Raw genomic sequence first — 26,368 nt, 5'->3', positions numbered from 1 at the left:
TTCACTGCAGCCTCTGCCTCCCAAGTTCAAGTGATTCTAGTGCCTCAGCCTCCTGAGTGGCTAGTACTACAGGCACCCACCACCACGCCCAGCTAATTTTTGTATTTTTAGTAGAGATAGGGTTTTACCATGTTGGCCAGGCTGGTCTTGAACTCCTGACCTCAAGTGATCCAACCGCCTCAGCCTCCCAAAGTGTTAGGATTACAGGATTGGGCCACCGTGCCCAGCCTGAACAAACACTTTTCAAAAGAAGACATACAAATGGCCAAAAAAAATACCAAAAAAAAAGTTCAACATCACTAATGATCAGAGAAATGCAAATCAAAATCACAATGAGATACCATCTCACACCAGTTAGAATGGCTATTACTAAAAAGGCAAAAAAAAAACAAAACAAAACAAAAATAGGTGTTGGCAAAACCATAGAGAAAAGAGAACACTTACACACCATTGGTGGGAATATAAATTAGTTCAGCCACTGTGGAAAGCAGTTTGGAGAGTTCTTCTCAAAGAACTAAAAACAAAACTACCATTTGACCCAGCAATCCCATTACCAAGTATACACCCAAAGGAAAATAAATTGTCCTACAAAAAAGGCACATGCACTCAAATGTTCATCACAGGACTATTCACAATAGCAAAGATGTTGAATCAACCGAAGTGCCTATTAATGGAGGATTAGAAAAGAAATGTAGTATATATACACCCTGGAAAATACATAGACATAAAAAAGAATGAAAATAAGTCCTTTGCAGCAACATAAATGTAGCTGGAAGTCATCATCCTAAGCAAACTAACACAAAAACAGAGAACCAAATACCACATGTTCACACCTATAAATGGGAGCTAAACATTGGGTACATATGGTCATAAAGATGAAAACAATAGACACTAGGGACTACTATACAGGAGATTGAGGGAGGAATACAAGGGCTGAAAAACTACCTATTGAGTAGTATACTCACTCCCTGGGTGATGGGATCATTTGTACACCTGAACTCAGTGTCACACAATATACCCAGGTAACAAACCTGCACATGTTCCCCAAGAATCTAAAATAAAAGCTTAATTCATTTAAAAAAAAAAAAAAAAGGTGACACAAGACAAAGCTGTTACTTCACCCAGTCTTTGAATTTTGTTGAATAGACTGTAATACTTAGAGCGGCTGCAGCCACCTTATGACCATAAAGGGGCAAGCTGAGTATCAAAGCTGAGTATCAAAGAGTTGAGAATAACGGAGCAGAAAGATGGAAAGGAATGGAGTCTTCGATGCTGAAAAAACCAAACACTGACCACTGAAGCACTTTTCTTTAGAATTTCTCCTGTGAAATAATAATGCTTGGTATTTAAGCCAAAAAAAAAATTGGTATAAACCATGGAATACTCTGCAGCCATAAAAAAGAATAAAATCACACCTTTTGCAGCAACATGGATGGAGCTCAAGGCCATTATCCTACATGAAATAACTCAAAAACAGAAAATCAAATACTGTATGTTCTCTCTCATAAATGGAAGCCATACAATGAGTACATATGAACATACAGAAAGAAATAATAGACACTGAGGACTCCAAATGAGGGGATGGTGAGAGGAGGATGAGGGTTGAAAAACTACCTGTTGGGTACAGTGTTCACAATTTGAGTGATGGATACACTAGAAGCCCAAACCTCACCATTATGTGACATTTCATGTAACAAACCTGCAGACACACACCCTGAACCTATAAAAACAAAAACACATATATATTTTATAAATATAAAACATTTATATATGTTTATATGAATAAAGGATTTATATATATATTAATGTGTGTATTTATTATATATATGTTTTATATATATCTGAGGCCAAAGTGAACTGAATCTACTGCTGCAAGAACACCCAGTCCCAACTCAACTATGGATGAGATTGACACAATCAATGTGTCATCCTAGATGCATGGAATAAGAAAAAGTATACCCGTTTTTAGAGGCAAATACCTTCTTCAGTCTCTTCTGTTTTCAAATATAATTTTAGTATACAACCAATAATTATAAGACATATGAAAAAGTAAGAAATAATGTGACTGGGAAACAAGAGAAGGAACAGGCAGTAGAAGTAGCCTAATAGCCCAGATGTTGGAATTATCAGATAAGGTTTTTAAAAGAAAAACAACAATTTATGTAAGTGGAAAATCTTCATAAGAGATGGGAAAATTCCAACACAGAAAAATCTATTAAAATAAACCAAATAGAAATATACAAAATGAAAAAGTATCGAAACAAAAATGCATTCAGGGGGTTTTAAAGCAAGCAAAAGATAACAAACAAAAGGATAGGTGAACTTGATACAGTCACGAGAAATTATCCAAACTGAAATACAAAGACGAAAAGAATGAATAAATAGGAACGCAGTACCCAGTATCTGTAGAACAATATTAAATGCATATAACAGCAGTCCCAGAAGTAAAAGAGAGAGCAAGCCAGAATAAATATCTAAAAATATAATGGCTGAGAATTTTCCATATCTAACAACCCAATAACCCCAAAAAACTCCAAAATGGATAATGCAAACATTATCACATTTAAAGACACCATAATAAAACTACTGGAAAGCAAAGATGAAATATTAAAAACAGGAAAAAGAAAAAAAATTACATATAAAGAGACCACTACAAAAACTTATCACCAGAAACAATGGATGCAAAAAGATAGTGGGATGACATTTTTAAATTATTGAAAGAAAAAAGCCAACACAGAATTCTCTAGGCAGAGAAAACATCCTTCAAAAGTGAAAAGGAAGTAAAGACATTTCTGATAGACAAAGCTAAGAAGACTTATCATCAGGAAACATGGAACATAAAACTACTAAAGGCCATTTATTTAGGTTAAAGGAAAACAATCACAGAGAGAGAACCCTGAGCTCTTTCTTTAAAAAGAAAGCACCAGAAAGTGGAACTCATTCAATAAGTTTAAAAGCATATATATTCAGTATGTGTGAGTGCATGTGTAAATTTTTTAAAAGACAACTGAATATCTAACACAGTAACATATTTTAGAGCTTATAACATAATATGGACATTAAAATATGCCCAGAGCTCAAAGAACAAGAAAGAAATACTGGACTTACACTTTTTAAAGTTTCTTACATTGTCATAAAGTAATATTATCCTAAAGTGGACCATGGTAAATTAATGGTGCATATTACAATCCCTATAGCAACTACAGAAAATATAATACATAGAATAACAGCAAAATATTTCTGGAGAAGAATAAAAAGGAAAAAATAGAAAACAAAAAGCAAGACAGTATATTTAGCCCAATTATATCAATACTTACATTAAATGTAAATGGACTAAATACTCCATGTAAAAGGCACAGGTTATCAATCTAGAATAATCTTTTTATTAATAAACAGGAGACTCAGTCATTGTTTGTTTATAAGAAACATACTTTACCATACAGACAAGACAGGCTAAAAGTAAAACAGATAATAATAACATAGACAAATACTAAGGATAAGAAAGTTGCTCTGACTATATTAATATTAAACAAAGTGACATCAAAACAAAAAGAATTATCTAGAGATAAAGAGAATATTTTATAATAAAAGTGTCAATTAGTAGAAGACATAACAATCTAAATGTGTATGCACTTAGTAACAAAGCAGGAAAAAATGTAGTGGATGTAATAGATTGAAACACATCAAATATATAAAAATCATAAATTAACAAGTTCACAAATAAGCAAATAAATAGGAAATTTTTTTTAATATATAAAATGAAACCTAGTTGGGTGTCTTAGGAGATTATCTAATTATTTGAATTAGATGAATTGCATCATCTCTTTATTTTGAAAATTAGTATATTAAAAAAAGATGTGAACATCTTTTCTGACTTTCCTTTATGAACTATACCTCTGTGTAGCCAAATAGATGATAAGCAAAAGGTCATCTTTTTAGAAGAATTACAGTTAATAAATGCAGGAGAAAGCGTAAAACTCTGGACTATACTCACAATGGAGTATTCACAGCTAAAATAAATGTACTAGAGTGACATGGAAACTATATGAACAATTATAAAAGTATATTTACTAAAAGAAGGAAGACACAGAAGACTATATAACATATGATACCAGAGACTTATAGGTCAATAAAAACCATAAAACTAACAATATATTATTTGGGGATGCATATATATATGACTAAACATTCTGTTTAAAGTAAGGGAATGATACACAAATTTCAGAATAGTGGTTACCTATGGAAAAGAATTTGTGACAAGGTAGGAGAGGATGCAATAGTATTATTAATCAGAGTGACATAAGCAAGATGGTACAATAGAAACTTTCTATCATCAATCCCCTACAGGAGCATCAATTTGACAACTACCTACAAAGGAAAATATATCTGTGTAAGCCCAGAGACCAACAGAGAAGTTTTAGAACACAGTTGGAGCACAAAATTCAAAAACTTTTGGTCCCCAGAATTTCAGATAAAGGATACTCAATCTGTAGTCAACATCACTATATCAGGTAAATATAAATACAAATCAAAACCACAATGAGGTATTCCCTCACAACTCTTAGGATGGCTACTATCAAAACATCAAAAAACAACAAGTGTTGACAAGGATGTGGAGAAAAGGGAAACTTTGTACACTGTTGGTGGGATTATAAATTAGTATAGCCATTCTGGAAAACAGCAGGGAGGTTCCTGAAAAAGTTAAAAACAGAACTACCATACGACTGAACAATCCCACTTCTGGGTATACATCCATAGGAAAAATCAATATTTCAAAGAGATAACTGCACTCCTATTTTCACTGCAGCAGCATTCACAATAGCCAAGATACGGAAACCACCTAAGCGTCTATCAATGAATAAAGGAAGAAAGAGTGTGTGTGTGTGTGTGTGTGTGTGTGTGTGTGTGTGTGATTCAGCCTTTAAAACCAAGAGTGAGTGAGAGTGTGTGTGTGTGTGATTCAGCCTTTAAAACCAAGAGAGAGTGTGTGTGTGTGTGTGTGTGTGATGCAGCCTTTAAAACCAAGAAAATCCTGTCATTTGTGACAATATGGATGAAGTTGGAGGATATTCATGCTAAGTGAAATAAGCCAAACAAAAAAAGACAAATACTGCATGATCTCACTTACATATAAAATTTAAAGTCAAGCTCATAGAAACAGATAATAGAAGAATGGCTACTGGGGGTGAGGAAATGAAGAGATAGTGGTCACAGGGTACCACTATGAATAAATTCTGGAGGACTAATATATAGCATTGTGACTACAGTGAATAATAACGTATTGTAGAATTAAACTTTGCTAAGCGAGTAGATCTTTATTCTCACCACACCAAACAAGGTAATTGTGAGTGGATGGATTATGTTAATTAGCTTGATTGTGGCAATCATCTTACAATGTATATGTACATCAAAATATCATGTAGTACACCTAAAATACAATTTTTATTTGTAATTATACCCTAACAAAGCTGAGATAAATGTTATTGCAAATGTTTGCATTAAGCTGATGGCAAATTCAAGGGGTTTGGTTATATTTTTATGTTTTATAACTTACATATGTAATATAGATATTTTTATGTATAACCAATAATGCAATTTAAAAATACTTCATAATAATGAAAAAAGTATCTATCTTAAACACACCCATAAAAAAATTGCATCCTTATACCATATACAAAAATCAACTCAAATAAAGATTTAAACACAAGAACTAAAACTGTAAAATCCCTAGGAGAAAACAGGGAAGTTAGGCAATATCTACCAAAATCTTTTAAAATATCCCCTCCTTTTGAGACAGAAAATGTATTTCCAGGAATTTGTGGTAAGGAAACAGACGCATACACAACAGCTATGCAAAAGAAAATCACTGCTATTAAAATAGCAAAATAAATAAATAAAAATTAAAAAACCAAAAACTAGGAAACAACCCAATTGTCATTCCAAGGGGATAGAACAATTATACAACAGAATTCTGTGCAACTGCTGTAAAACAATAAAGTCATTTAAATCACTAATGAAGGAGTTAACAAACTTCTAAATTTTATGAGTTTGACAATCCATGATACAGAATACCATGAAATTTTAGAACTGTGTGTGCACTTATGCAGGTAATTACGTTCACATCTATGTTTCTAGGGAGATAATCCACAAATCCAGATAATTCTCTAAGGGAGAAACGTTACTCCAAAAAATAATTACTACAGTTGCTAGTTTCCAAAGATGGCCCTCAGTGAACAAAACTGCTAGTATTCATTCCCTAAGATGATTCCCTCCTACACTGAATAAGAATTGGCCCTGTGATTCACTCTAATAAACACAATGTCAGCTCAGGCTTAAACCCTAAGAAGGCTGGGCAGCTTTCACATTTGCACTTTTGAGTGTCCTGAGTTACTATATAAAAAATGCAGCTACTTTGCTGGAGAGGTCATGTTAGATACAGAGAATCTCCAATACCCTCTCAGAGAAGAGCAAGACCAAAGCATCCCAGCATACCAGCTGAGCTCAGTCTTCTAGTTGTCACCACAAAGGCACCAACCATGAGAGTGAAGCCACCATGGAGATATAATCAAACTACCATCTGTTGCAGTCACATGAGAATCTCCAGGCATAACTGCAAAAGAACTGTGCACACCAAACTCAGTTAATACACACGTCATGAGAAATAAAGAAATTGTTGTTGTGTTAAGCCAGAAGGTTTAGGGACGGTAATAGGTAATCAAACAGCTACAGACTGTTATTTCAGACTGACTAACTTCATCTAATGAAGAACCTAATATTTTCCAACAGAATGAGCTGGTTTTTCGAAAAGATCAACAAAATAGACAGACCAGTAGACAGAATAATTAAAAAGAAAAGAGAGAATAATCAAATAGATGCAATAAAAAACAATAAAGGGGATATCACCACAGATTCCACAGAAATACAAGCCATCATCAGAGATTGTTACAAACAACTCTATGCACGTAAACTAGAAAACCTGGAAGAAATGGATAAATTCCTGGACACTTGCATCATCCCAAGCCTAAATCAGGAAGAAGTTGAAACCCTGAATAGACCAATAACAAGGTCTGAAGTTCAGGCAGCAATTAAGAGCCTATTACCCAAAAAAAGCCCAGGTCCAGATGGGTTCACAGCCGAATTCTACCACACATACAAAGAGGAGCTGGTACCATTTCTTCTGAAACTATTCCAAACAATCCAAAAAGAGAGAATCCTTCCCAAATCATTTTATGAGACCAACATCATCCTGATACCAAAACCCGGCAGAGACTCAGCAAGAAAAGAAAACTTCAGGCCAATATCCATGATGAACACAGATGTAAAAGTCTTCAATAAAATACTGACAAACCGAATCAAACAGCACATCAAAAAGCTTATCCACTGGCCGGGCGTGGTGGCTCACGCCTGTAATCCAAGAACTTTGGAGGCCAAGGCAGGCGGATCACCTGAGGTCAGGAGTTCAAGACCAGCCTGACCAACACGGTGAAACCCTGTCTCGGGGCGGGGGTAGGGAAAGCTTATCCACCATGATCAAGTAGGATTCATCCCGGTGATGCAAGGCTGGTACAACATACGCAAGTCTATAAATGTAATTCATCACATAAACAGAACCAAAGACAAAAACCACATGATTATCTCAATTGATGCAGAGAAGGCCTTCGAAAAATTCAACAGCCCTTTATGCTAGAAACCGTCAATAAACTAGGTATCGACGGAACGTATCTCAAAATAATAAAAGCTATTTACAACAAACCAACAGCCAATATCATACTGAATGGGCAAAAACTGGAGGCATTCCCTTTGAAATCTGGCACTAGACAAGGATGCCCTCTCTCACCACTCCTATTCAATATAGTACTGGAAGTTCTAGCCAGAGCAATCAGGCAAGAAAAAGAAATAAAGGGTATTCAAATAGGAAAGGAGGAAGTCAAATTGTCTCTATTTGCAGACGACATGATTGTATATCTACAAGACCCCATTGTCTCAGTCCAAAATCTCCTGAAATTGATAAGCAACTTCAGCAAAGTCTCAGGATACAAAATCGATGTGCAAAAATCACAAGCATTCCTATACACCAATAACAGATTTAAAGAGAGCCAAATCAAGAATGAACTGCCATTCGCCATTGCTACAAAGAGAATAAAATACCTAGGAATACAACTAACGAAGGATGTAAAGGACCTCTTCAAGGAGAACTACAAACCACTGCTCAACAAAATAAGAGAGAACACAAACGGATGGAGAAACATTCCATGTTCATGGTTAGGAAGAATCAATATCGTGAAAATGGCCATACTGCCCAAAGTAATTTACAGATTCAACACTATCCCCATCAAGCTACCAATGACCTTCTTCACAGAACTGGAAAAAACCACCTTAAACTTCATATGGAACCAAAAGAGAGCCCACATAGCCAAGTCAATTCTAAGCAAAAAGAACAAAGCAGGAGGCATCACACTACCGGATTTCAAACTATACTACAAGGCTACAGTAATCAAAACAGCATGGTACTGGTACCAAAACAGAGATGCAGACCAATGGAACAGAACAGAGGCCTCGGAGGCAACACCACACATCTACAACCATCTGATCTTTGACAAACCTCACAAAAACAAGCAATGGGGAAAGGGCTCCATGTTTAATAAATGGTGTTGGGAAAACTGGCTAGCCATGTGCAGAAAGCAGAAACTGGACCCCTTCTTGACACCTTACACTAAAATTAACTCCAGATGGATTAAAGACTTAAACATAAGACCTAACACCATAAAAACACTAGAAGAAAATCTAGGCAAAACCATTCAGGACATAGGCGTTGGCAAGGACTTCATGACCAAAACACCAAAAGCATTGGCAACAAAAGCCAAAATAGACAAATGGAGCCTAATCAAACTCCACAGCTTCTGCACAGCAAAAGAAATAGTCATTAGAGTGAATCGGCAACCAACAGAATGGGAAAAAATTTTTGCAGCTGACCCATCTGACAAAGGGCTGATATCCAGAATCTACAAAGAACTAAAACAGATTTACAAGAAAAAAACAAGCCCATTCAAAACTGAGAGAAGGATATGAACAGACACTTTACAAAAGGAGACATACATGAGGCCAACAAACATATGAAAAAATGCTCATCATCACTGGTCATTAGAGAAACACAAATCAAAACCACATTGAGATACCATCTCATGCCAGTTAGAATGGCAATTATTAAAAAATCTGCAGACAACAGATGCTGGAGAGGATGTGGAGAAATAGGAACACTTTTACACTGTTGGTGGGAGTGTAAATTAGTTCAACCATTGTGGAAGACAGTGTGGCGATTCCTCAAGGACCTAGAAATAGAAATTCCATTTGACCCAGCAATCCCATTACTGGGTATATATCCAAAGGATTATAAATCATTCTACTATAAGGACACATGCACACAAATGTTCACTGCAGCACTGTTCACAATAGCAAAGACCTGGAACCAACCCAAATGTCCATCGATGATAGACTGGACAGGGAAAATGTGGCACATATACACCATGGAATATTATGCAGCCACCAAAAATGATGAGTTCATGTCCTTTGTAGGGACATGGATGAACCTGGAAACCATCATTCTCAGCAAACTGACACAAGAACAGAAAATCAAACACTGCATGTTCTCACTCATAGGTGGGTGTTGAACAATGAGAACACATGGACACAGGGAGGGGAGCATCACACACTGGGGTCTGTCGGGAAGGAAATAGGGGAGGGACTTTGGGGGGTAGGGAGTTGAGGAAAGATAGCATGGGGAGAAATGCCAGATATAGGTGATAGGGAGGAAGGCAGCAAATCACACTGCCATGCGTGTACCTATGCAACAATCTTGCATGCTCTTCACATGTACCCCAAAACCTAAAATGCAATTAAAGAAAAAAAAGAATGGCTGAAACGATAACCAGAAGCTACTCATCAGGGCTCTCACACACACACCACACACACACACACACACACACACACACACACACACACACACAATGACATCATTTATATGTAACAGTTTCATTAAAACAACTTTAGTCATTTTGATTTTTTTGTACTTTATTTACATAGGTCCTTTTATAACACAAAAATGAAACATAGATCAAGCATCTAACTCTGCCCATATATTGAGATGAAAATGAATGAGATGGCTGGGAATGGTAGCTCACGCCTGTAAACCTAGCACTTTGGGAGGCTGAGGTGGGCAGATCACCTGAGGTCGGAGTTCGAGACCAGCCTGGTCAACATGGTGAAACCCCCGTCTCTACTAGGAACACAAAAATCAGCTGGGAGTGGCAGTGGATGCCTGTAACCCCGGTTACTCGGGCAGTCGAGGCAGGAGAATTGCTTGAACCTGGGAGGCAGAGGTTGCAGTGAGCCGAGATTGCGCCATTGCACTCCAGCCTTGGTGAAAGAGGGAGTCTCCATTTCAAAACACACACACACACACACACACACACACACACACACACACAAAGAATGAGATACTCAAATGAGCCTTCATTTTAAGTATTACAGTGTCTTCTCTTAAAATGTGTCCATTCATGTCCTTTGCCCACAGGTTTAATGGGTTTGTTTGTTTGTTTGTTGCTTGTGAATTGTTTAATTTCCTTATGGATTCTGGATATCAGATCTTTGTCACATGCACAGTTTGCAAATATTTTCTCCTATTCTGTTTACTGCTGATAGTTTCTTTTGCTGTGCAGAAGCTCCTTAGTTTAAGTAGGTCCCATTTATCAATTTTTGTTTTTATTGCAATTGCTTTTGAAGTCTTCATCATGAAATCTTTGCCCAACTCTATGTTCGGAATGGTATTGCCTAGGTTATCTTCCAGGGTTTTTATAATTTTAGGTTTCTCATTTAAGTCTTTTTCCATCTTGAGTTGATTTTTCTATATGGTGTAAAGATGGGATCCAATTTCAATCTTTTGCATATGGCTAGCCAATTATCTCTGCACTACTTATTGAATAGGGAGTCCTTTTCCCATTGCTTGTTTTTGTCAACTTTGTTGAAGATCAGATGGTTGTAGGTATGTGGCCTGATTTCTGGGCTCTCTATTCTGTTCCATTGGTCTATATATCTGTTTTTGTGCCAGTACCATGCTTTTTTAGTTACTGTATCCTCGTAGTAAAGTCAGGTAACGGGATGCCTCCAACTTTATTCTTTCTAACTAGGATTGCCCTGACTATTCAGGCTCTTTTTTGGTCCCATATGAATTTTAGGATATTTTTTCTAATTCTATGAAGAATGTCATTCATAGCTTATTAGGAATAGCACTGAATTTATTAATGCTTTGGGTATTATGGCTATTTTAACAATATTGATTCTTCCTATCTAGGAGCATAGAATGTTTTTCCATTTGTTTGTGTCATCTCTGATTTCTTTCAGCAGCGTTTTGTAATTCTTGTTTTAGAGATCTTTCACCTTCCTGGTCAAAAAACTACCTATTGTGTACTATGCTTATTACCTGGGTGATGAAATAATCTGTACACCAAACCCCTGCAATTTTCCTAAATAACAAACCTGTTTATGTACCACTGAACCTAAAATCAAAGTTACTAAATAAAGATTATATTGGTTACTTATGCAAGGCATCTTTCTTCCTTCTAGACTTAAAAAAAAAAAAGTAGATAAGGCTAAATGAGCACATATTTGAATTATATTATGCTAATGAAACAGTATGATATTTTGTCATATTAGGAAAATTACAACACTTATTGAATAGAAAGAGTTTATTAATTTCCACACTAATTTTGCAAATGATACTTGAGAGGAAAACAAATTCAAACACAACTAGAAATCCTGCCCCAAAACCAAGAAGCAAAGCAGAACATAAACAATATGAAAAAGGCCAGATTCCATTTCATCCACTTAATTTAAGTGAAATGAAGATATAAACAAACTTTGTGGTGGCATTTTTTTATCTCCTGCATTTGATTTTTCAACAAAATCAAATACAAAACAAAACCAAAGACATCCATTTTGTATGGCCAGCTGCCAGTTAGTCAGAAGTAATGGCAAGAGGCATGGCTTTGGTAAGAACAGATTTAAATGATAATTGCATGGGTTTTTATCTTTTAACTCTCTAAATACCTAGTCTATAACTTTTCTGGTAAAAATAAAAGTAGCTAATTAAATTTAGATTTAGCCTTTCTTCTTCCTTCTCACATTTTTCCACCTTCACTCAGTGAAGACATTTTATATTCCTCAGTCATTCCAGCACTATTTGACCTCTCTGAACTTCAGATTTATTTGAAAATGAGAATCATTATGTAAAAAGTACTCAGCACAGTACCTGACCATGGTAAATGCTCAACAAATGCTAACTACTGTTATCATCCTTATTACTATCTTTTTTTAGTTTTTTGTTCACCCTTATTACTGATCACAAAATGATGACAAATGTCAAGTTTAGTAGGACACTGGTGGCTTCCACCTACACGTCTACTCCCTTCTCCTTTCCAGAATGAAACTTGATTTTGTTCTGCTTTCCATCTACCCACAGTCATGTGCCTATCACTGGTTCATAATCCCATTTTCCTCTGTCAGTGATTGATCCACAAATAAGCATACAACATTAGTCAATTAGCAAAACACTGATTGAGAAGTTTGCTGGGGAGCTTCTAAAGAAAGTGTTCTTCATTCCGAGGGAAAAAAAAAACTACAAAAATCATTGTTTTTTAAATTCCTCTGGAGATCTTCTTGTGATGAGTTTTCTGGCAATGCAGTAGTCATTGTGCTATCAGCCCAAGAAAGAAGTCAACAATGATGGCAACAGAGCAAGCAAGGGAAGTGAAGAACTGGGTCCTTGATCTCATCAATGGAGCCCCTGAACCAATCAAGCCTGGAGTCTACCTACCTCTGAACTTCCTCTTACATAAAATCATGTACTTCCTTATTATTCAAGCCCATTTGTGTTGTAATTTCTGTTAACCACAACCCAAAGCAACCTAAGCACTATAGTAATGAAAAAGTATTAAAAGGGTAATCAATTTTATCAAAACTACACCAATCCAAACTTAAACTACCCTTCACTTCACAGAACAAAGCCTCTACCATGAATACTTGAAGTTCTTAAGCAAACAGGAACACTAGTTCTGGTTTACCAATGCAGAACAAGTCAGTCGCTTTGCAATCAGAATCTGTTTGATGGTGCTTCAAAAAAGGCAAAGGATTCCTGAATTCAATTCAACACATGTTTATTGAGTATCTACTAAATCTTTAAGCCAATAATCTCATCCTCAAGGAGCTCCTAGGCTTTGTGGAGAACAACCATACAAGTAGTATACGTGCCACATCACAGCACCACTGATTTTGGAGGGCAGGGGAAGAAATCTTTGGAGCTGGTCATGGGAAGAAAGAAAAGAGGGAGGGGAAGAGAGACAGAAGGAAGAGCAAGAAATGGGGAGAGAGGGAGGGAGAATGGCTGCAGAAAAGAGAAGATATTTGAGCTCATCTCAGGCTTCACCACATGGCTATGGAGAAGGGAGTCTAAACAAGAGCAAAAGGAGAAACATGCACTCCTCCTTAAGAAATTGTGCTAAGTTGTTTATATTGCAATTATAGCAGAAAGAAAAAGTAAAGTGAATGATAGTAGCTAGGACTTTCTATTAAATAGTAAGAGTTGCACAGACTTGTAGATTAATAAGATAAACCTGTGCAATTCACATAGTAAGTTGCTGAAAACTCTATGAACTTGGTACGAGCAGAGTTTAACTTGCAGAGGTGGTTCTGAGGAAAGTCCAGGACTACATTGTTTATGCTTATTTCATATACAAATGTTATAATTCTGATATGAAAAGCTACAAAGAAAGACCTGCTACTAAGATGAAGAATAAAATCAAAACAGGTAAGATGAATCAGACAAAGGAGGATATTTAAAACAAAGATAAAAAATCTTTAACTTGAGAATATTATATGACCATATCCCACTAAATTTACTTTTGCATGAGAAAGAAAGCATAACAGGTAGAACAGAGGCAAATCTAAATTTTAAGGACAAGAAAGAACTCAGGCAAAACAAATGTGCAGGAAATCTTCAAATCCTTATTATCTTCTGACATGAATTTTACTAGCTATCTTAGCTATACTGCTGTAAATATTCTTTTATATTTCTGAGAACACATCACTACATTATCATAGCAGATTTCAACTGGGAACCTATTAATTATTCTATCACCAATATTAGTAAACAGTGATAATTATGATAGATTACAACATATATAATTTACTAGGAAATTCTGAAGAACCAGTAAAACATTCTAGGCCTAGGATAGAAAGACAGAAAAGGAGAAAGCAGAACTCCTCAGCATTATTAAACACAGCCATAACAGAATCTCAACCAACAGGAAATTCAATGGTGCCAAGTGAGAACATCCATGATAATGAGCATAGCTGTGTGTCTCTCCACCATAAGGAAAGGTGTCCCAATCCTGGGATGGGTGGGCCCAATCCTTTCAATCTGCTCCCTCTATTAGGATTCAAACCAAAGTCTGAATCCGAGGCCCATAAATCCCTCACCTCAATGTGTCCCTGAGTGTACCTGCTCTTCCATTCAATGTAGGTACAGGCAGACCTAAAATACCACTGTAGAATTTTAGTTGAAGTCTCTATTTCTTCAATACCCAACGCAGATTTTTTTATTTTATTTTATTTTTGAGACTGAGTTTTCGCTCTTGTTACCCAGGCTGGAGTGCAATGGCGTGATCTCGGCTCACCGCAACCTCCTCCTCCTGGGTTCAGGCAATTCTCCTGCCTCAGCCTCCTGAGCAGCTGGGATTACAGGCACGCGCCACCATGCCCAGCTAATTTTTTTGTATTTTTAGTAGAGACAGGGTTTCACCATGTTGGCCAGGATGGTCTCGATCTCCTGACCTCGTGATCCACCCGCCTCGGCCTCCCAAAGTGCTGGGATTACAGGCGTGAGCCACCGTGCCCGGCCCCAACTCAGATTTTTTTAACCAACTATCCATGCTTTCTACTAGTCAGCATTTATTTCAATTCTTTTTCATCAAAACTAAGAGAAAAACACAACATATAAATAAATGTACTTTTCATGATATGAACAAAACATTCTGAAAATAAAAATGTAAGGTACCTTTAATCATGACATTTTATACTGTGGGCTGGATCATGCCGCAATTCACTAATAAGAACCATAACATATATTCAATAACAAGTTAATAAAAAGGCAAACTGTTTCTGCATTTTACATTTACATGTTCCCACTTTTTCTCCATGATTCATTGCCCAAATTAACCAGCCAACATGAACAGAGCTGGCTAAAATAAAATACATTCGATTCAGCACTATGCCTTCCTAGCCCTTCTATCAGTACCTTTTCGAGTTAGCAGTTTGTTGTATTCACTTCTGTCTGCAGCAAGAACCTTGGCTCAAATACAGGAATCTGTATATTCCATAAGAGTCTGAAAACATAAGCATCACTTCTTCCAACACAATAAGCCTGTCTTGGTAGTCCCCATCCATGCTAGCCCCAGTGGTCACTTGTTAAACTATTAATTAATGCTCACAGGGATACCCGAGAGTCAAGAATATACACCTAAGATCATCTTAGCTTTAGAGGCACCAAAACACAATGGGGAAAGCAGCCGGTAATTTGTATGTGATGGGTGTTGTGGGCACAGCACCACTTTGCCCATCAAAGTGTCGCCTTGCTGCTTACAGTACTGTCTGTGGACTAGCAGCATCGGCATCACCCGGAAGCTTGTAAAAAATGCAGAATCCCAGGACTCATCCCAGACCCACTGAATCACAGTCTTCCTTTTAACAAGCTCCCCAAGGTGATTCATACACTTAAAAAAAAAAAAAAAAACTTTGAGAATACACCATTAAGATTAGTATCCCAAGGAACACTTCAAACAGAAACCCAAACTAAAGTTTGTGTTTAAGGATCCATCCTTATGCTGACAATGTCCAAGGAAATCTGAAGAACTAAATATCTACACTTCCAGCATTCTGAAAGCAGAAGCCCAGAATTCCCTGGGCATCTATTTTTTCATGACACCTTGCCAGTATCAGACACACTAAGTACCTTCGGAAAGTGATGAGTTATACCATGTACCACTTTCATAGCAACAAATTTTCAATTTACAAAACTCAAAATCAACATATTGTGCCTCACAGTCATTTATGCTGGCATGACTTTAAAGTACACACAAATACGAAGCAACTCATTGGAAATATCTGGTTTATGTTAAGCAGCACTATGGAATTTAAACATTCGTATGCTCAACCAAACCTTATTCCTAGCCAGTCGGCTCACTCATCAGCTTACAGATTTCCTTCCAACATATACTGCTCAGCTAAATTTAATATATTTTTTAAATAAATCTTATTTCAAGTAAATTTCCTGAGCTGAAAAGAACTACAACAAAATAATACCAAAAACAGCCCTGTGCCATAAAAGGCACTAGTTCTATTTAGTGAATTCTGCGTCTCACAAGAACCTTCTACAGAGGGAACCAAGACGGCAAAGCCACGAAGGCCGTGAGTCCAGCAAGGGCCATGAAGCAGCATGTCACAAAGAAATTGTTTTTCTGCTCCTTTTGATGGGTTATGCTTTCAAGTCAGGAAATTAGAAACAGGTGTGCCACAGGGCACACACATCCTCGCTCCACACTGAAAACCACGCGTTTTCAATTTTCAAACATGAAAGAGACTCCTGTTGAATGAAAGAAGAAATGAAAATCCAGCCCTGTTTCTGCAAACCATATGAAGGGAACTTAGAAAGTCTTTGACAGGTTGCTCAACTTACCCCCTCTCCAACTGACAGCAGGTAGTACTCCACAATAGGAAGGAAAAGGCATTCTTTCAAGTGAGAACAATCAAAGGGAGAACTACATCAAGGATCACAGGACCGGCATTTTAACCCATCACTTGATCTTATGCCTCTGTTTTTACCATTTCTCCACCTTGTGTTTTAAAATTAGAAGTCTGTTCTTTCACAAAACAACAACAAAGCAATGCAAAGTGAGTATCTAAAAACAAAATCTGAGAAATGACAAACATCAAAAGAACATCTTGGGGATCACTTTAGCCATTATATCCCAGGTCTACAATCTCTTTCAGAGAAAGACTTACCTTTCCTCCATGATGTCCTCAGCTCCTCTAGAGGTTAGGGGCTGAAGGTATTTCAGTGAGTATAGGAGTCTGTTGGGCAGTGTGAAGATTAAAAACAACTGGTTTTGGTGAGATTTGAGGAGAGAAAAGTGGCAAGAAGGGAGGAAATGTACTAATGGCTGCAACAACAGTCAAGCCATCAGGTACACTGAGGCACCTGCAAGTGAACCTTTGAGAGGCATCATAGTGCACATTCCCTGGTGAATGGATACAGCAGAGCCTCATTCGGTGCTAACAAGCCTTTTGCTATAGCCAATATTTCAACATATTTGTACATTGGCAAGAAGGTTTCCTATATCACCAAGGTTCCAGCTTTCATGTCCTTTGAGAACAAAGACCATGTTTTTAATTCTCTTTTATCATAGCCAGACTAGAACATAGAATAAGAGCCTCAAAAACAGCTGCTGCTTTATTGCCTGAGGCCAATTACAAGTCATCTTGCTGAGGAGCAAAACACATGAACTCATGATGCATGGAAAGACATCCTGCATATCCTTTAAAATTACGTTTGGAAGAATAATACATAAAAACGTTCATTACACAATATTAAATGAACAAAGTGCAATACAAGCTAAGCAGTATTTCACTTTTGTTTAATGGCAAAAATCCACCAAAAACATTAACAGTGACTACCACAGGATGGCAAAAATTATCGGTTTCATTTTTCAAATTCTATCAATGAGCATGCATTATTTCACAATCAGGAAAAAAAATCTATTCATTCAAAATCTCCAATATACATGTAACATGTCACATTAATGAAAGGGAAAAATCCCCTCATTAAAAATCAATTGCTGTCACAGTGAACTGGTTTCTTAGAAAATGATCTGGCATAATTCAGAATTCTATGTAATTTTACACCATCAGTGACTTTACCTATGTACAAAGCAAGAAGCAGTATATTAAAAGTTAACCAGATATGAAGTAACGTAATTAGAGTATGCAGCAATCTCAGAATAGAATTCCCATCCCAGATAATTACTTTAGTTCTTAGAAATGTGCTGGTGGTTTATATACTCTGTTATCTGTAAATGAATAATATTTTTCCCATCCCCAATAACCAAACAGTCCAAAGAGTCAAGTGCTTTTAAGATGATAATGTTTACAAATGTTAGGGTTTTATCTAGGCTCACATCTAGAAGTCATAATCCACAAAAAGATTTCCCATGGCATTATTCCCAAACCTACATATTATGTCTCAAATTGTTTCAGCTCCAGTGGCAGCTCCTTGTTCTCAGCATTCTAAGAATCTTATTGAGTGTGACAAAATCATGAAGATTTATTCTTTCATGAGGACAAGAAACTTCTGAGAAGCCAGTGTCAGCCTGCCCAACAAGACAGATTAAGGAATCAAAGTGGACTAAATAGTCTGGATGTCACCAGCAGGACCAACAGCAACGTATTTAACTCCTCAACTAGTTTTGCCTCTCAGTGTCTGGATCATTGCTCATCATTCCAGAACAATCTCAGAGAAGAAACAGCTATCTTCATGTATCTTCTAAAGATATGAGCATCTCCCTACTCAAGAGTCCCCCTTTCATACAAAAGAAAATGTCTAAACACTACCACCTAAGACCACAAATTAAGCCCCAAACCCCTCACACTCAATTTTCATCTTCAGGCATCCTCTGCTCTTATCCAGAATATACTAGTCTTAGCCCCTCATTTGCCTTCCTGTGCCTTCACTTACCTGGGCTTCACTGGCTCACCCCACCACAATGTATTTGTTTGTCATTCATATTCATTCACACTCATTCAGCAGTTCTAGGTGATAAGCAACATTCACACATCAGTGAACAAAGCTGATGAAAATCCCAACTCCCTCAGGAGTTTAGAGCAGGGTAGAAAATAAAAATAAAATAGCAAAGAACTAAAAATAGAACTACCCTTTGACCCAGCAATCCCATACTGGGTATATACTCAAAAGGAAAACAAATTGTTCTACCAAAAACACAAGGCATTCACATGTTCATCACAGTACTATTCACTATCACAAAGACATGGAATCAACCTGGATACCATCAGCAGTGAATTAAATAAATAAAATGTGGTACATATATACCATAGAATACTACACACCCATAGAAAAGAACAAAAAAACGTGATGTACCAGTGGCGCAATGGGTAACGAGTCTGACCGTGGATCAAAAAGAAAAGAACAAAAAAACATATCCTTTGCAGCAACATGGATGTAGCTGGAGGCTGTATTCCTAAGCAAATTAATGCAGAAATAGAAAACCAAATACCACATTCTCACTTACACGTGGCAGCTAAACATTGGGTACACATGGACATAAAGACAGAAACAACAGACAATGAGGACTACTAGAGCGGGGAGGCAAGAAGAGGCACAAGGGTTGGAAAACTGTCTATTGGGACTACGCTCACGACCTGGGTGATGGGATCACTCATACCCCAACCTCAGTATCATGGAACATACTCATATAACAAACCTGCATATATACTCCTGAATCCACAGTAAAGTTGAAATTAAAAGAAAGAAAAAGAAATAAAGGACAACTCAAATTAGAAAATAAAACCCAATTCTTAAAAGGAAAATAGTTTTAAGATATAAAATATTAGATGATGATACTTGCTATGGGAAAAAAATAAAACATGAAATGGAGACAGGAAATGTTGGCTGAGGGAAGATCTCATAGAGGTGACTCATTTGAATAAAGGCCTGATGAGGTTGAGTGTGAGGGCTTGAGACACTGAGGATGGAGAGCTAAAGGAGAAGTAGCAGCTTGACGAAGGCCCTAAGGCGGGAGTATGCACGGCATGTGTGAAGTACTGCAAGGCAGCCAACATAGCTGGAATTGTTTGAGCAAGGGAAGAAAAGCAAGAGCTAAAGTCTGCGGGGAAGCTGGGAAGTATCTCCAATAAGGCCTTATAGGCCCTTCATAAGGAATTTGGCTTTCCCACTTATTCAAATGGAAAGTGGCTAAACAGTTCAAAATAGAGGTATGACAGCATCTGAGTACGGTTTGAACACCAACTCCAGGGATGAGAACTGAATAAAGAAAGGGGCAAAAAGCAAGAGATAGCTAGTAGGCTAGCAACAATCCAGATTAGAGACGATGGCACCATAGAACTTTGGTGGCCATGAACGTGCTGAGTAGTAGTCAGATTTTAAATAGATTCAGAGAAGAGAGTAGATAGAGTTTGTTTTTAAATTGGATGTGAGTGGATAGAAAAAAGGATCAAGGATGAACCCAAGATTTTGACCTGAGCCACTGGAATTGATACTTGCCGTGGGGAAAATATTTCAAGAGAACGGGTTTAGGGTTAGGCAAGAGCTCGTATTTGACCTGCTAAACAGATGCCTTTTATACATACAAGTGGAGATTTTAACAAGCATTTGGATTATAACTGAGTACTGGAGAGAGGCCCAGGTTGGAGATAAAATTGTGGGAATCATCGGCACATAGATAGTACTTAGCCATCACACTAGATGAGACACCAAGGAAGCAGGTAGACAAAGAAAGGCAGAAGTGGTTCAAGGACTAGGCACCGAGGCACTCCAACACTGAGAGGTCGAAGAGATGAAGAATATTAACAAAGGAGACTGAGAAGGAGCAGCCAGTGAGGTGGCAGGACAAACAGGAGAGTGTAGTCCCCTAGAAGTCTATTAAGGACAGTATTTACAGGAGGAGCAAGTTATTTGAGCAACCGTGTCAAATGCTGCTTATAGGACTAAAAGATAATCACATGACTTTAGAGGTAATTGTTAATCTTGACAAGAACAAATTGGTGGAGTGGTAGAGGGGAAGGCCTGACTGAAGTAGAATAAAAGTGAGTGAGAGAAGAGAACTAAGAAAAATAATAAACCTTGATTATAGAAAATTCCTTGAGGTTTCACCTTGAAGGGTTGCTAAGAAACAGGGAAAGGGATAGAACGAAGACTGGAACCCTAGATGATTTGCACTGAGTCCTCAGTAGAATAAGGCTTGTATTCACCAAGAGTGCCTATGACACACAGAGTACAAAAGAAAGAGAATGACTGCTGCTAAACAGAAGCTGAAGCATGGATTCCTACCTGCCTCGGATTCCTCCTCACACCCTTAAAGAGCAATGACCGCATGGCATTTGTAAATGTCTCAGCAGTTGTCTCCCATTGGCTCCTGCTGTCACATAACTCCCCTCTCACAGAGAAGGCTGTCTCTGAGCACAAGGTCTCTGAGCACAAGTTTTCTACCACAGTCCAGTAGACAATCTCCCACAGAGGGGCAGAGGAAGACTTCTGGCTGTTCATTAAGTTGAGAAATCAAAAAGGAATGGCATATTCTCCCAGCCCTTGAGGAAGAAACTAATCACTAGCTCAGAAATACTGAGGCATAAGGCTGTTCTCAATATGTGTATTTTTTAAATCCGATCTACTTTCAAAGCTACTCCTAGCAAGTCCTGAACACAACCCTCTCGGCCCTCAGGTTTCTAGAAATGCCCAGAGCCAAGACCTTGAAAAGCAAAGCAGTGACAAAATCAGAAATCGTTTGGCCTCATAGCAGAAACAAGAGGTCTTTCTTCATGCCAGAACACTTTAAGGAGAAGGAATGAAGCCTACATCTTCTGACCTTAGTCAACTGCCATCAATACCCCTGTACTCACTGTTTCCAGCACTTTTTGAGGCCAAGCTAGGAGGATCACTTGAGCCCAGATGTTCAAGACCAGCCTGGGCAACACAGCAAGACTCTGTCTCTACAAAAAAATTAAAAATTAGCCAGATGTGATGGTGTACACCTGTAGTCCTACCTACTTGGGGGACTGAGCAGGAAGATCACTTGAACTCAGGAGTCCAAGGTTACAGTGAGCCAAGATCGCACCACTGTACTCACTCCAGCCTAAGCAACAGAGTGAGACTCTGTCTTAAAAAAAAAAAAAAAAAAAAAAAAAAGGAAAAAAAAAGAATCTCTTGCTTTTTTCCCCCCTCCTTCTGATCTTCTAATCTTCAATCTGCTCTTCCTTTCCAGAGTCAGAGACAGATCACAGATATATCTTACATTATGCATTTGACATGTTACTGAAAAATTATGTGTGAATTCAAATTTGGCATACTGAATCATATTTTAAAAGCCTATTTAAAGAAAATCCATGGTAAATAATCTGTTTGAAAAAGTAAGCATTCTTCTCAAAGAGGGAGGAGCCACACATGCATTTCTTAATTTTTATTTGTATACTGGGCACTTACCCTATACAAGGCTGTGTGCCAGGCACTCAGGAGACACAAATATACCCACAACCCTCCTTTCCTCAAGAGTTTATCTTACTGCCTTAAGAGAGCCTGAAACAAATCATTTATTTTCAAGAAAAAGCTGAGAATAAGAAAAGATTTTACTATAATTTATCAGTTCTAAAATATACTTTTTCCACATTTTTAAACTTCTGGATTCAGGAGGTGTGTTATAATTGATGGCATCCTCCCATGTTATCCTCCAGGCTGCAGTGGTGACAGAGCTGCCACTGCCTCTAGATGCAAGGTGTTCCCATTTTTTGACCCTTCAGTTATGTGCCATGCTGGAACTACATGTGTTGGTTAAACTGTTGTTTAAAATGTGTTCAGAAGAATTACAGCACGATACAGAATTCAAATTAAAAATAACTGTACACATAGAAGGGTATGGAAATGGCAAAGAGGCATGACTTTGTTATCACTGAAGCAAATACTTCTCACTGGTGGAACATCCCTAATTCTCTATTTTCCTGTAAAGCAAACACCATGAATTAAGTGATGAGAACTCAGTGTGTTATACTTTGACAGTCTTTTGTTTCCTTGGTGGTATAAAAATAATGTTGTATCTGATAAAAGATGATGACTTAGATTCAATGAAATACAGTAAGCATTGAGCCCCTACTCTGGGACAAGAAATGCACTAAGAGCCTTCTATATGTCAACTTACTCACCTGTCACAGTAATGGTAGATATTATTCCGGTTTTACAAATAACCCCTTTCCCAGGCTCCATAGCTAGTGGATCTGCAAGAGTCTGGACAGGAACTCATGTGTCTGCTCTACTCTATCTCCAGCTAGGCAAATTCCTATGATGCCAGAACATTAGTCTGAGTTTGAAAGGTCAGCTCCTGCTACCCCACCCCTGTCCCCCAGCCCTTACTCATTTCTCCCCACCCAGTGATGAAAACAAGATGCTAGAGTTTATCCCTCAGGCTAAGGACCAAATCAACCACCTGGCCTTGGGAGAGCCCTATCTTAACCATAACGAACTACCTTTTCTCTGCCTTTCAATTAGCACCTTCTAAGATATATAAACCCAAAATGCAGGCCAGGTCTCTGGTTTTTCTGCAGCAGCCTAAGGCACAAGTCTTCTTTATTTTGGCCAAACAGTTGCAAAATTTAGTGCTCTACATTTCTTCTGACTTGATCTCACAACTCTGCCATGTGTTTCCATTGTCAACTTCATGGCAACAGGCCCATGAGAAACAAGAGTGACGCAATCACACGAAGTCCAATGGGCAGATTTACTCTATCATCCCCAGGTTCTGCGGGCTGATGGTAGTTAGTCTTTTAGCTTGGAAAGAGTATAATATGACAAGCTGGGTATCCAAGTTAAAAAGCTACACTGGATGTCATGAAAACTGGAAAGCTAAAGGTATCTTTAGTCATATGAAACTATCTCCAACTGATGCAGGACAGGCAAAGCAGGACATACTCAAAAGCAATAGAGAAAAATCTCAATTTTACAATTTTAACTTTACCTACCCATTCCTTGCATTCTACTTACTAGAATCAAATCTATGAAGAACGTTCTTATTCCAACTTGCACACCACCAATTTTAAAATAAGGGTAGAGAGTGGTGAACAATCTCTTTGGGCTTGGAAATGTCTTTTTCAAATTGATACAAGCAAGCAGGCTCTCAAGATTTCAGTTTAAAATAGAATCCAATTCTCCTAACAACTAGATATGAAAGTAATGTCTAAACAACAAACTATCTCACTGAACATCATATTGACCAGAACAAAACTGTTATAATACATGATTCCAACTGAGATTTCTTTGGGAAAATCAAATTGAAACCATAAATTAGTCTGGTTTGTTCAAATACTACAATTTTCCATAGACACAGGGCCATAGTAAATGAGGTTCACAGCCTAATTTGTAAACATTATGCTTCAAGGTTTTCATGTGCCACCAATATTAAATTAAAAGTAGAGATTAACTCATATTATTACATTATGCTCATCTCTTCAAAAAATAATGATGAAAAACAATTTTTGATAATTTTATTAGTATGGATTTAATTAACATTGACTCATGTTTAGACTTCTTCTGATAGGACAATAGCTCACAACCATATTTTTCCACTGATGCAAGAAATGGAGCTAGGTCAGGAGGCTGCTAAGATAGGAAGGCATGGGAATATGAGTCTGAAAGAACAGTCAGGAAAGAAGAAAGAGACCACAAATATGAGACTGGTGCCAAGATTTCAAGTCTGAGCAAAGGATAGGAGAGTAAGAGCAATAAAAGAGACAGGGTACACAGGAGAAAGGTGGCACAGGGTGGGGATGAAGAATAAAATGTTCTGTTGAACCTGATGAGTCTGATACGCATACATAGCACTCACAGGGACATGTTCACCAGGAAGTCAGAAAGGACTCACATGCACCTCAAAAGTCCAAGGTAGATACAGACATGGAAGCCAATCCCGAGAGAGAACATGAGATCACCAGGAGTAACAAGAAATCAGCAGGAGAAAGCACATCAGGGAGATGAAGAGAATTCACCAGAGGCCCAATCCTGAGGCTGCTGGCAATGGGAGGACAGAGGAATAAGAATCTGTGAAGAAGGCCAAGATGGAACGGGGCAGAGAGACAGACAAACCAAGAGAGTTCCAGGATCTGTGCTACATGCAAAAAGAAAAGTCACCTGCATCAGAGAGCACAGAAAGAGGAGGCAGATAGCAGGACAACAGGGCTACTGGACTGGGCGCTTTGTTAATGTGGTGGAGCAGAAACCAATGTGGTAAGAAATCAGCGAGAGAAAGGTAGGAAAGGAAGCCATTTTTGTCCACTCTCCTGATAAAGCCTGAGGCTTTTAGAGAGAAAGGGATAGGACTGTAACTTGAGGAACAACATGAAAAAGGAATGAATCAATATTATTTTGTCAACCAGAGGTATCACCACCTAATGAGAAAAGGCTTCACGTACATCTGGCATAGGCAGGATTAAAGTCAGGAAATAGATAATAACCATTCTGCCTATTAAAACTCTCCATGTCCACCATTCCCCATCCCCTGCATACAAACACACACACACACACACACACACACACACACACACAGTACTAAATGATAATGCCTTTATAATATAGATATAAAAAGAGGACCTGTATTACACTGAAAGCACAGTTCAAGGACTGAATATCATAAACTATGTATTTGGAAATACACCTTATAAGTTTTATGTCAACATTTAACTCAAGAGATTATCTGTTTATTTTCAAAATGGCCTGCTACTTTTATGTCTTTTGTGACCTAAGTTTGGCACCATCATGGATCATTAGAAAAAATATGTACCTATAAAAATATAATTAACCATAGTTAATTCCAGAGTTGTACTGAAAATGTTAATGGGCCGGGCACAGTGGCTTATGCCTGTAATCCCAGCACTTTGAGAGGCCAAGGAGGGTGGATCACTTGAGGCCAGGAGTTCAAGACCAACCTGGCCAACATGGCAAAACCCTGTCTCTAGCAAAAATACAAAAAATTAGCTGGGCGTGGTGGCACATGCACGTAATCCCAGCTACTCGGAAGGCTGAAGCATGAGAATCACTTGAACCTGGGGAGGCAGAAGTTGCAGTGAGCCGAGATCGCACCACTGCTCCAGCCTGGGGACAGAGTGAGACTCTGCCTAAAAAAAAAAGAAAATGTTAGCAAAGCATTTACACTGTGATACTAAACAACCCTTAAAACCTCCCAAATACTGAAGATCTTTCCCACATCCATGCTTTTGTCTATACACCATCATAGCACATGCTCTATGTTTACCTACAAATACTGCTTTTTATCATTAAATGGTTGAAAAGGCTGAAGTTATGAAAAATGGTTATGAAAGCAGCAAATACCTGAGGTACTCACAGCTGTGGAGTAGGGATTATGAGCTCCAGTATTTTCAGCCCAGCAGCCACATCCATAAAGAGCAGCCTGGAGAAAAAGGAAAATAGATACAATATTTCAGAAATATCATATGTAATTATTAATTCTCAACA

At 37.8% G+C, this 26,368-nt stretch overlaps 1 protein-coding gene across 5 annotated transcripts in view; it reads right to left on the bottom strand.

Moving 5' to 3' along the window:
- Positions 1–26,368, bottom strand: part of TASP1 (taspase 1) — a 246,532-nt gene that overhangs the window by 109,834 nt on the left and 110,330 nt on the right. For 3 of the 5 annotated variants that reach the window (XR_010343411.1, XR_010343409.1, XM_064378474.1), the window contains exon 10: positions 26,238–26,303. Coding sequence is in view for 3 of the 5 variants with exons in the window: in XM_064378474.1 (XP_064234544.1) it covers positions 26,238–26,303 (66 nt within the window). In the remaining 2 variants the exon portion in view is untranslated. Of the gene's footprint in view, positions 1–26,224; positions 26,304–26,368 lie in introns of all 5 variants that reach the window. The other 2 variants (XM_012474983.3, XM_064378505.1) reach the window with 1 other exon arrangement.

The sequence above is a fragment of the Aotus nancymaae genome, unplaced genomic scaffold, assembly GCF_030222135.1.
Source record: "Aotus nancymaae isolate 86718 unplaced genomic scaffold, 86718_ANA_hifiasm-v0.15.2.pri h1tg000001l, whole genome shotgun sequence".
In the NCBI taxonomy this organism is placed as follows: Eukaryota; Metazoa; Chordata; class Mammalia; order Primates; family Aotidae; genus Aotus; species Aotus nancymaae.
The sequence above is the reverse complement of the archived record's forward strand: the minus strand, read 5'-3'. Positions and strand labels throughout refer to the sequence as shown.